The 12500-nt window shown below is 39.2% G+C and overlaps 2 protein-coding genes across 2 annotated transcripts in view; one reads left to right on the forward strand and one right to left on the reverse strand.

Moving 5' to 3' along the window:
- Positions 1–3056, forward strand: part of LOC133659165 (glutamate receptor ionotropic, NMDA 1-like) — a 102481-nt gene extending 99425 nt beyond the window's left edge. Inside the window, exon 9 of the mRNA XM_062061898.1 lies at positions 2886–3056. Coding sequence (XP_061917882.1) covers positions 2886–3056 — 171 coding nt within the window. The remainder of the gene's footprint in view (positions 1–2885) is intronic.
- An 11-nt stretch (positions 3057–3067) lies between these two features.
- Positions 3068–12500, reverse strand: part of LOC133659166 (metabotropic glutamate receptor 3-like) — a gene marked incomplete at its 5' end in the record, with an annotated part of 11704 nt that continues 2271 nt past the window's right edge. Inside the window, 2 exons of the mRNA XM_062061900.1 lie at positions 3068–3237; positions 5418–6006. Of these exons, the coding sequence (XP_061917884.1) occupies positions 3068–3237; positions 5418–6006 (759 nt within the window). The remainder of the gene's footprint in view (positions 3238–5417; positions 6007–12500) is intronic.

Consider the following 12500-nt stretch of genomic DNA (forward strand, 5'->3'; position numbering starts at 1 on the left):
CAACTTTGAATAATCAAAAAATGGTCAGTGTATCCAAACTTCCCGAGCTTAACTTCCCGTGGTAAATTTCCGGAAATTTACCGGAAACTTTCCACCACTTTGCAGCCCTAAGCATGATTGCAAAAGCCACAACAAATACAAACGCTGCAACTCAACTTTAAAAACCTCTTAAGGCCCAAGCTGTTTGTTTACAAGCTTTTTTAAATTTCTCAAATTCTTATTTTTACACTTTTTTTCCCAAATTCCATTGTATGTTATACTCTTCTGACACCACCAAATGGCAGTATTAGTGTCCACATAAGCGGCCATAAGACCCCAATTCAGTAGTGTACACAATTTTGGAAATAAGAGCTAAAAAGGTGCTGTCCACGCATGTGGCCAACTAAGCCTTTGTTTTAAACCGCAAAAGACGCGCCCACACAACGGGGGAAGAAGTGACAGCGGTACATGTTACGATGATGTGAAAACAAGTAAATAGAAGAGATGCATGAAGGAGGTTATGGGATTTAGGTAAGCGAGGGGCCAACAGGGAGGAGGGTCTATACATGCTTCTGCACACCTGGGAGCTGTCCTTCACCAGGACAACAGATAACGTATGGCCGGGTCAGGAAGGTAAATCCATAGACATCTTCTAAGGGTACGCAGCATGGAGCGCTACTGCCCACTGGCGCTGACGAGACGCGGGGCCGCCATCTTGGAGTGGTGATCCGCTCCACTCAGTGCAATTCATTTGGCAGCAGCTATGAACTGTCAGCGCATTTAATTCATCTTACCTCACTGAATACCACTGATTTTCACACGCTTTTTTTTGTCATACGTGTAGCTATGATAAAGGACACATGTTTTATTATTCATAGTTTGCTTAACTCATTTTTCACAACAACAAGCGTTTTTATATTTGCATAGTGTGTATATATTATTAATGTTGTAAATACAAGTCTTTATATATCTAGAAAGGCTGGTCCTAAAGAGGGAGGCATTATTCGGAGGTGTTAAGAAGGTAACAAATACAAAAATGTGTGTGTGTGTGTGTGTGTGTGCGTTGACTATAAAATCATCTACAATTTACCGCAGTTAGAAGTGGAATTCTTGTTGGCTGAAATATTTTTTCATTTTTTATTTATCTCCTTCATTGATGTGCATCTTTGATCAATAGACTATTAAACCTCAGCAACTAAACACACATTTACACACCAATGCCCGAGAAGGAACAGGATGAAGAAAATCTTATATTTTCCTGCCCCCTTCAACATAATAATAATAATAATAATAATAATAATAATGGATTAGATTTTATATCGCACTTTTCTATTATTAGATACTCAAAGCGCTCACAGAGAAGTGGGAACCCATCATTCATTCACACCTAGTAGTCTTACTTAATGGATAGCATACATAACCAAACAAATACATCCAAATATAATGAAAATAAACAAAAAACACACAAAAAAACGCAACAAGTGCAAAACTTCATGAAGTACAAACCGAACAAAAAAAAGTAATATACACCTCACGGGATGATACATACATACATACATACATACATATAAAGCAAAATGTAAACACTTATGGCTGTCCATACGGTATTATTGTTCTGTCTTTATATATTTTTTTCAATTGGAATAAACTTTTACAGTCTTTTATGTCATTGTAAAGAGAATTCCACAGTTTAACCCCCACCACTGATATACACATTTGTTTTAAACTTGTCCTTGAATACTGATGTTGGAAATGGCCTTTTCTTCTATGCTCTTCATTCTCAGAAGTGATGACAAACATTTTTTGTAAATTTGCTGGTAATGTTTTACTTTTAGCCTTAAACATGACACATCATGTCTGTAACTTTACTAGCTCCGGTAGTTTCAATAAACCCGAATTAATAAATAATATGTTAGTGTGTTCTAGATAATGTACTTTATGAATAATCCTTATAGCTCTTTTCAGACCTGGGCAAATTAATTGTATTGTAATAATTAATTGTTTTCACTACCACACCTTAAATTGGACTACTTAATCTCATTATATGCAAATATCCATCCATCCATCCATCCATCTTCTTCCGCTTATCCGAGGTCGGGTCGCAGGGGCAGCAGCCTAAGCAGGGTAGCCCAGACTTTCCTCTCTCCAGCCACTTCGTCCAGCTCCTCCCGGGGGATCCCGAGGCGTTCCCAGGCCAGCCGGGAGACATAGTCTTCCCAACGTGTCCTGGGTCTTCCCCGTGGCCTCCTACTGGTCGGACGTGCCCTAAACACCTCCCTAGGGAGGCCTTCGGGTGGCATCCTGACCAGATGCCTGAACCACCTCATCTGGCTCTTCTCGAGCTTCTCACCCTATCTCTAAGGGAGAGCCCCGCCACCCGGCGGAGGAAGCTCATTTGGACCGCTTGTACCCGTGATCTTGTCCTTTGGGTCAGAACCCAAAGCTCATGACCATAGGTGAGGATGGGAACGTAGTTCGACCGGTAAATTGAGAGCTTTGCCTTCCGGCTCAGCTCCTTCTTCACCACAACGGATCGATACAGGGTCCGCATTACTGAAGACGCCACACCGATCCGCCTGTCGATCTCACGATCCACTCTTCCCTCACTCGTGAACAAGACTCCGAGGTACTTGAACTCCTCCACTTGGGGCAATAAAGTCCATTCTATTCTATTCTATTAATACATGGACAGATGTCTTTTTCTTCTGAAATTTAGTGGGTGCGGCTAAGGTACCGGTGTGCCCTATAGTCCGGAAAATATGCTAGTTAAGATTGAATCAACAGCTCTTGTGCTAGTTCCTTTTTAACTCCATTACTTCAACACGCGATTAATCAACAATTACTTATCTTAAATATTGAATCATGGCAGATTTGGTTAATTTACACTTTCTGCATCCCGGACACAGCTGGGCAAGACACTCCACTCACATTGCCCTCAGGGTCACCCACACTTGGATGCTTCGGTGTCCAAGATGCCGACCCACGACCATGGTCCGTTCCCCGGGCTACCCAAAGCTCCTCAACAGGATGGGTTAAAAGCAGACAACGAGGTCTTTCTTTACCCACAACCCTCATGAGAGATGCTTCTTTACGAGGGCCAGGAGACGATCAGACTTTGCGGGGACGTCCTTTGTCCTCCAGCCACCCGCCCCCCCCTTTGCTCGGCCTCCCCAGGGTGCCGAGGCAAAGCTGTCCTGTTAGCGTTGTTTTCATGCCGTCCCCGAGTCACGCTCGGCGGAGGAATAAGCACCTCTAAACCTGTGTCAGTCCCCGGGACACTGCAGTTTATTTATACCGCTATCTGTCAGTCAAGACAATCCCCCCCCCCCCCCCCCGTTTCCTCCGTGGCAACTCCACCGAGACAGACAGTTGCGGAATGCTATAGAGCTATTATAACACTCACAATCTCATTAGCGCTGGAGAGAAGAATATGGCCGTGGATTAACCCTGGCTCTCATTTCTCCAAGCAACTTAGTAGTGCTGTGTCACGGATGATAATTGTCAATAGCAGGCTGGTGCTCGACAATACACGGAAATTAAGCCGATTTGTCGCCATACTTTTTATGCTCTCATCTACGCTGCCCGGGCTAATGAGGACAAGGCCCCCAACAACAGTTTTTTCATGAGAAGACAAGAACAAGAAAGTTTGATCATATTACACCTGCATTGGCTTCCTGTGCACCTAAGATGCAACTTTAAGGTTTTACTACTTAGGTATGAAATACTACACGGTCTAGCTCCATCCTATCTTGCTGATTGTATTGTACCATATGTCCCGGCAAGAAATATGCGTTCGAAGATCTCCGGCTTATTAGTGATTCCCAGAGCCCAAAAAAAGTCTGCGAGCTATAGAGCGTTTTCTATTGGGGCTCCAATACTCTGGAATGTTCTACCGGTAACAGTTAGAGATGCTACCTCAGTAGAAGCATTTAAGTCCCATCTTAAAACTCATTTGTATACTCTAGCCTTTAAGTAGACCCCCTTTTTAGACCAGTTGATCTGCAGTCTCTTTTCTGCTCTGCCCCCCTCTCCTGCGTGGAGAGGTTCTTAGGTGACCACAGATGAAGCACTAGCTGCTCAAAGTCGGGACCCAGGGTGGACCACTCATCTGTGCATCAGTTGGGGACGTCTCTGCGCTGCTGACCTGTCTCCACTCAAGATGATCTCCTGCTGGCGCCACTATGGACTGGACTCTCACTATTATGTTAGATCCACTATGGACTGGACTCTCACTATTATGTTAGATCCACTATGGACTGGACTCTCACACTATTATGTTAGATCCACTATGGACTGGACTCTCACACTATTATGTTGGATCCACTATGGACTGGACTCTCACTATTATTTTAGATCCACTATGGACTGGACTCTCACTACTATGTTAGATCCACTATGGACTGGACTCTCACAATATTATGCCAGATCCACTATGGACTGGACTCTCTCACTATTATGTTAGATCCACTATTGACTGGACTCTCTCACTATTATGTTAGATCCACTATGAACTGGACTCTCTCACTATTATTTTAGATCTACTATGGACTGGACTCTCACACTATTATGTTAGATCCACTATGGACTGGACTCTCACACTATTATATTAGATCCACTATGGACTGGACTCTCACTATTACGTTAGATCCACTATGGACTGGACTCTCACTATTATGTTAAATCCACTATGGACTGGACTCTCACACTATTATGTTAGATCCACTATGAACTGGACTCTCTCACTATTATTTTAGATCCACTATGGAATGGACTCTCACACTATTATGTTAGATCCACTATGGACTGGACTCTCACACTATTATATTAGATCCACTATGGACTGGACTCTCACTATTACGTTAGATCCACTATGGACTGGACTCTCACTATTATGTTAGATCCACTATGGACTGGACTCTCACACTATTATATTAGATCCACTATGGACTGGACTCTCACTATTACGTTAGATCCACTATGGACTGGACTCTCACTATTATGTTAAATCCACTATGGACTGGACTCTCACACTATTATGTTAGATCCACTATGGACTGGACTCTCACTACTATGTTAGATCCACTATGGACTGGACTCTCACACTATTATGTTAGATCCACTATGGACTGGACTCTCACTACTATGTTAGATCCACTATGGACTGGACTTTCACTACTATTAACTAGATCCACTCCACGTCCATTGCACCGATCGCCCAGGGGGTACGGGGGTTGAGTTTTTTCTTGCCCTGATGTGGAATCTGAACCGAGGATGTCGTTGTGGCTTGTGCAGCCCTTTGAGACACTCGTGATTTAGGGCTATATAAATAAACTTTGATCGATTGATTGATTGATGAGGGCTACACACGCCCTATCTTGCCTTTCCCATCCCAACATCCCTGCCCTTCTCCGGGACCCAGTTTTGCCACGGCGTCTTACCTGGGAAGCTGACGTTGAGGATGAAGTCCCTGTAGAGTCTGCGGCCGTCCAAGGCCTTCATGCTGTCACACAGTCTGGTGGTGTTGAAGCAAAGGTTCCGTTGCATATTGTGGAGGGCGAAAGCCATGGCGTAGACTGCATTCACCACAAACATGATCTTGGACTCGGGCTCAAAGTTTCTCTTGTCGATCGATAAGTTCCTGTCACACGGGGGCAGCAGCATCTCTCCGCCGCTACCCAGGGAACACTGGAACTTTTGCTCCCAGAATTCCCTAAACCAAGGGTTTCGGAGGTTTTTATCCGGGTTCAAGCTAAGAAAGTAGCGGTTGAACTCCGGCACAGGATTGGCCGACAGTTCCAGCGTGATGGCTCCTTCGGCGGTCACCTCGTTCCCCTTGACGATGCTCTCCTGCGCCCCCCATCCGTCGCTGGCCACCCAGATGAAGGAGGCGTTCAGTCTGGCAGCGGCTGCCAGGAGTTCTCTGGCGTCGTCGCTGCGCAGGAAGAGGACTGCCACGCGGGCGTTTGGCTTTTGGAGAAGCTGGCGGATCACGGCTTCGTAGGACTTCTTGGCATTGGAACGTCCCACCTGTTGAGAAAGAACATTCTTTAATACAAATGCTTATTGATTGTGAAGCCTCTGCCCTTATTCTGAAAAACACGTTCACCATTTGGAATGTGAAAAAGTTCAAAAACATGTTCAATTAGAGGTTGAACACAGAATGTTAAAAGAAAAACTAGATGAGGCAATTCCTGAAGGAATTGCGTGTGAACGCTCCAATGCTGAAGTTGAAATGAAATGCTGAAAGAATGTAGTGTGAATGTTAGAATAGTTTGAATCTAAGAAGAGTTAGAATTTCTAGGAAAACCAGAATTTGGTTTGGAACTTGGGAAAGTGTTAGTTTGAAAGTCCAGGATGAATTGAGGGTGTTGATGTAAGAATGGTTTGAATACGTAGAAACATTTTGGAATTGTGCAACTTGGAAAAATGTCACAATGGAAACTTCCTGGAAATTTGGGAATTTTGGTAAAAAGCGGGATTCTTTTGAAAATGATTAGGAGCATGAATGTCCTGAATGAGCTGAATTTGGTTGTTGTTGGAATTGTTTAATTTGGTCAAGAAATGTTAACATAGTAACAGTTTTTTAATTGAGAAATGGTATTATGGAATTTCGGAAAAACCTGGAAATGTTCAAGTTTTTAAACCAACATTTTTTTTTGTCTTGACTAAGAGGAATGTGTTGACAGTGGAATGGTTGAAATGGGTTGACAAATGTGAAAGGAGTCATCGCATTAAAAAAGGTTGGAAATAAGGTTAGAAAAAAACAGGAATTCCTGGAAATTTGTTGATCGTGGAAAAATGAATGATTGAATTTCCAGGACGAATTGAGTGTGTTGAAGGTATAAAGGTTTGAATCGGTTGAAAAATTAGGTAATTGTGTAAGTTTGAAAAATGGATAATTCATTTTGAATGGGGAAATTGTCCCGAAAGATTGGGAATTCTAAGAAATCCGGGAATTTTTAAAAAATAATTGTTGAAAGGAGAGCACACAATTCCTGAACAGGCTGAATATTTCGAAGTTGGAACGATTTGAATTGGATAACAAATTTGGGAGTTGTTGAACTTTGAAAAATGTCCCATTCACTTCAATTGGAACTTCCTGGAAATTCGGGAATTTTGGGAAAAGCGGGATTCCTTTGAAAATGATTAGGAGCATGAATGTCCTGAATGAGCTGAATTTGGTTGTTGTTGGAATTGTTTAATTTGGTCAAGAAATGTTAAAGAAGTAACAGTTTTTTAATTGAGAAATGGTATTATGGAATTCCGGGAAAACCTGGAAATGTTCAAGTTCTTAAACCAACAGTTTTTTTTGTCCTGACTAAGAGGAATGTGTTGACAGTGGAACAGTTGAAATGGGTTGAAAAATGTGAAAGGAGTCATCGCATTAAAAAAGGTTGGAAATAAGGTTAGAAAAAAACAGGAATTCCTGGAAATTTGTTGATCGTGGAAAAATGAATGTTTGAATTTCCAGGACGAATTGAGTGTGTTGAAGGTATAAAGGTTTGAATCGGTTGAAAAATGTGGTAATTGTGGAAGTTTGAAAAATGGATAAATCATTTTGAATGGGGAAATTGTCCCGAAAGACTGGGAATTCTAAGAAATCCGGGAATTAAAAAAAAAAAATTGTTGAAAGGAGAGCACACAATTCCTGAACAGGCCGAATATTTTGAAGTTGGAACGGTTTGAATTGGATAACAAATGTAGGAGTTGTGGAACTTTGAAAAATGTCCCATTCACTTCAATTGGAACTTCCTGGAAATTTGGGAATTTTAAGAAAAGCGGGATTCCTTTGAAAATGATTAGGAGCATGAATGTCCTGAATGAGCTGAATTTGGTTGTTGTTGGAATTGTTTAATTTGGTCAAGAAATGTTAACATAGTAACAGTTTTTTAATTGAGAAATGGTATTATGGAAATTCGGAAAAACATGGAAATGTTCAAGTTTTTAAACCAACATTTTTTTTTGTCTTGACTAAGAGGAATGTGTTGACAGTGGAATGGTTGAAATGGGTTGAAAAATGTGAAAGGAGTCATCGCATTAAAAAAGGTTGGAAATAAGGTTAGAAAAAAACAGGAATTCCTGGAAATTTGTTGATCGTGGAAAAATGAATGATTGAATTTCCAGGACGAATTGAGTGTGTTGAAGGTATAAAAGTTTGAATCGGTTAAAAAATGAGGTAATTGTGGAAGTTTGAAAAATGGATAATTCATTTTGAATGGGGAAATTGTCCCGAAAGATTGGGAATTCTAAGAAATCCGGGAATTTTTTAAAAATAATTGTTGAAAGGAGAGCACACAATTCCTGAACAGGCTGAATATTTTGAAGTTGGAACGATTTGAATTGGATAACAAACGTGGGAGTTGTTGAACTTTGAAAAATGTCCCATTCACTTCAATTGGAACTTCCTGGAAATTCGGGAATTTTGGGAAAAGCGGGATTCCTTTGAAAATGATTAGGAGCATGAATGTCCTGAATGAGCTGAATTTGGTTGTTGTTGGAATTGTTTAATTTGGTCAAGAAATGTTAAAGAAGTAACAGTTTTTTAATTGAGAAATGGTATTATGGAATTCCGGGAAAACCTGGAAATGTTCAAGTTCTTAAACCAACAGTTTTTTTTGTCCTGACTAAGAGGAATGTGTTGACAGTGGAACAGTTGAAATGGGTTGAAAAATGTGAAAGGAGTCATCGCATTAAAAAAGGTTGGAAATAAGGTTAGAAAAAAACAGGAATTCCTGGAAATTTGTTGATCGTGGAAAAATGAATGTTTGAATTTCCAGGACGAATTGAGTGTGTTGAAGGTATAAAGGTTTGAATCGGTTGAAAAATGTGGTAATTGTGGAAGTTTGAAAAATGGATAAATCATTTTGAATGGGGAAATTGTCCCGAAAGACTGAGAATTCTAAGAAATCCGGGAATTAAAAAAAAAAATTGTTGAAAGGAGAGCACACAATTCCTGAACAGGCCGAATATTTTGAAGTTGGAACGGTTTGAATTGGATAACAAATGTAGGAGTTGTGGAACTTTGAAAAATGTCCCATTCACTTCAATTGGAACTTCCTGGAAATTTGGGAATTTTAGGAAAAGCGGGATTCCTTTGAAAATTATTAGGAGCATGAATGTCCTGAATGAGCTGAATTTGGTTGTTGTTGGAATTGTTTAGTTTGGTCAAGAAATGTTAAAGAAGTAACAGTTTTTTAATTGAGAAATGGTATTATGGATTTCCGGGAAAACCTGGAAATGTTCAAGTTCTTAAACCAACATTGTTTTTTTGTCCTGACTAAGAGGAATGTGTTGACAGTGGAACGGTTAAAATGGGTTGAAAAATGTGAAAGGAGTCATCGCATTAAAAAAGGTTGGAAATAAGGTTAGAAAAAAACAGGAATTCCTGGAAATTTGTTGATCGTGGAAAAATGATTGTTTGAATTTCCAGGATGAATTGAGTGTGTTGAAGGTATACAGGTTTGAATCAGTTGAAAAATGTGGTAATTGTGGAAGTTTGAAAAATGGATAATTCATTTTGAATGGGGAAATTGTCCCGAAAGACTGGGAATTCTAAGAAATCCGGGAATTAAAAAAAAAAAAATTGTTGAAAGGAGAGCACACAATTCCTGAACAGGCCGAATATTTTGAAGTTGGAACGTTTTGAATCAGATAAAAAATTTGAAAAATTTCCCATTCATTTCAATGGGAATTTCATGGAAATTTGAAAATTTCGGGAAAAGCGGGAATTCTTCTGAAAATGCTAAAAAAAATGTGAATGTTCTGAATGAGTTGGTGTTGGAATTTTTCCAAATCGGTTGAGAAATGTTGACGTAGTAACAATTTTAATTGAGAAATGGTATTATAAAATTCCTGGAATTACGGGAAAACCGGGAATTTTTACAGTTAAAAAAACAACTAAGTTTTATACCCTAATTAAGAGGAATGATTTGACAGTGGAACGGTTGAAGCGGGTTGAAAAATGTGGAATGAGTCATCAACAGAAAAAAGGGTCAAAATAGGGTTTGAAAAAACTGGATTTTCGGGAATTCCTGGAAATTTTTTGAACTTGAAAAAAATAATAGTTTGAATGTCCAGGATGAGTGGCATATGTAAAAGGTGTTAAAATGTGGAAATGGTGGAAGTTTGAAAAATGGCCAATTCATTTTAAATGGGAAAAAATTCCTGGAAACCCTGGAATATTGGGAAATCTGGGAATTTTTCAAGGGAGAGCCTGCGATTCCCGAATAGGCTGAACAGTTTGAAGTTGGACCGGTTTGAATCGTATGAAAAATGTGGAAGATAGAGCCCGCCAAAATCTGAAGAAGAACAATAAATAGATGAATTTTGGTGTATAAAAGCACTCTGAATGTTTTGGAGCATTCACACAATAAAGTCAATCTACACACCCTAAAGACACGTAATGGGAAGGAAGGAAGGTGTTTACAAGCCATAATAATGGAGTGCTGTTTTATGTTTCAATGAATACACTGGGCCTGATTTACTAAAGGTTTGTGTGTACTAAAACGCGTGCAAAATTGATAGCGCACACAAAAGTGATTTACTACGTTTGGTGCAGAGGATGGCGTCTCTTAAATGAGCAAAATGGAGAGCATGTCTGTCTTTGTGAATATGCAGAACATGCATTTGAAACGTTCTTGGTAATTTCCTTAGATTGACGTCACTGGAGTAACACTTCTGCACTCTGACCATATTATTAGATCAGTCATACTGGAAATACGCAAAAATTAGAGATGTGCTGTCTATCATTCATAATCCCTATAGAAGTCATGAAAACATAGAACATACGTTTTTCTTTTTTTTATGCATTCTAAGTCGTAAATGAATAAATGCATACATAGTCCGTCAATGGGGGCTCTCTATTTTGCCCACAAAACCCTCTAAATAACCATCCAAAACCTGCCAACAATACTTCTTATACATATCGTGACCTGAATATTAACCAAATATTAACGATGTTATCATAAGCACGAACGCAGACAAACAATTTTTTTAGCGGCGGATTGATGGCACACAGCTAAGTAGCCTTCTGCTGCTTTGCTGGACTCTCACTATTATGTTAGATCCACTATGGACTGGACTCTCACACTATTATGTTAGATCCACTATGGACTGGACTCTCACACTATTATGTTAGATCCACTATGGACTGGACTCTCATACTATTATGTTAGATCCACTATGGACTGGACTCTCTCACTATTATGTTAGATCCACTATGGACTGGACTCTCATACTATTATGTTCATTTCATTTTTTTCCCCCATTTATTTATTTATTTCAGGCAATGACAAAGACGTACAAGTTGACAAAACATAATAATATAAATTAATATAGTGCATTATTGTCCAGTTTTGCCTGAAAGGGAGTGGGAAGAAGATAACTTATTTAATCCCACCCCCAGTTCTCCATTCAGTGATTATTCACATGAGTTTCTCTCTCACTTTGTTCAAGGATTATAATACAGGTGTTGTATCATAGTGGCATTACCACAGGTAACAATAATTATTACACTGTAACAATCATTTGTATCAACAATGTAGGAATAATGAATATACCAACAATGGTAATAGACATCATAGCAATAATGGTAATAGACAACATAGCAATAATGGTAAGGAAACACATGTTAACACTTTGAGACAGAGTATAGCAGCAGATCAAATTAAAGACCTTCATCTCTATATTTGAACCAGACCCCATGTTTGTATAATAGTTTAAATCGATTAATAGTTTGGCATTGCTTGTGTTGTAAGTCCAGTTTGTTCCATAGTTTTACTCCGCATACAGACACACAAAAACGTTTACGAGTGCTTTGAGCTCTCGGCAATAAGAAATATCCAAAGCCTCTCAAGTTATGAGCTTGCACTCGTCTTATAAAAAAACGTTGTAGATTAGGTGGCAATAATTTGTTAAAAGCTTTATATAAGATTATTAATGTATTATATTTAACAAGGTCATCAAATTTGAGCAACTTTGATTGCATAAACAGATTATGAGTATGTTCTAAATAACCAACGTTGTGAATGATCCGTACTGCTCTTTTCTGTAATATGATCAGAGGATGAATTGTGTTGTGGTAAGTATTCCCCCATACTTCAACACAGTATGTAACGTATGGCAGTACCAAGGTGCAGTGTAGAGTACGGAGTGCATTTTCATTGAGGTACAGTTTTGCTTTGTTTATAATTGAGAGGCTTTTGGAGATTTTTGTTTTAATGTGTCTGACATGAGGTTTCCATGATAGTTTACTATCAATTATTACTCCCAAAAATGTATTCTCATTTACGATTTCAATTTGGGTACCATAAATACTTATTTTCTGTTCAGACGTTATGTTGCGATTTCCAAACATTACTATCTTAGTTTTATTTATATTCAAAGATAATTTATTTGTGTCCATCCATTTTTTTACTGTTTAGTTCTGTGTTTACTGTATTTATGAGCTCGTTATAGTCATCACTAGTGTAGAATAAATTTGTGTCGTCTGCAAATAGTATACATTTCAGTATATTGGATGT

This window comes from Entelurus aequoreus, linkage group LG10, assembly GCF_033978785.1.
Source record: "Entelurus aequoreus isolate RoL-2023_Sb linkage group LG10, RoL_Eaeq_v1.1, whole genome shotgun sequence".
NCBI classification, from domain to species: Eukaryota; Metazoa; Chordata; class Actinopteri; order Syngnathiformes; family Syngnathidae; genus Entelurus; species Entelurus aequoreus.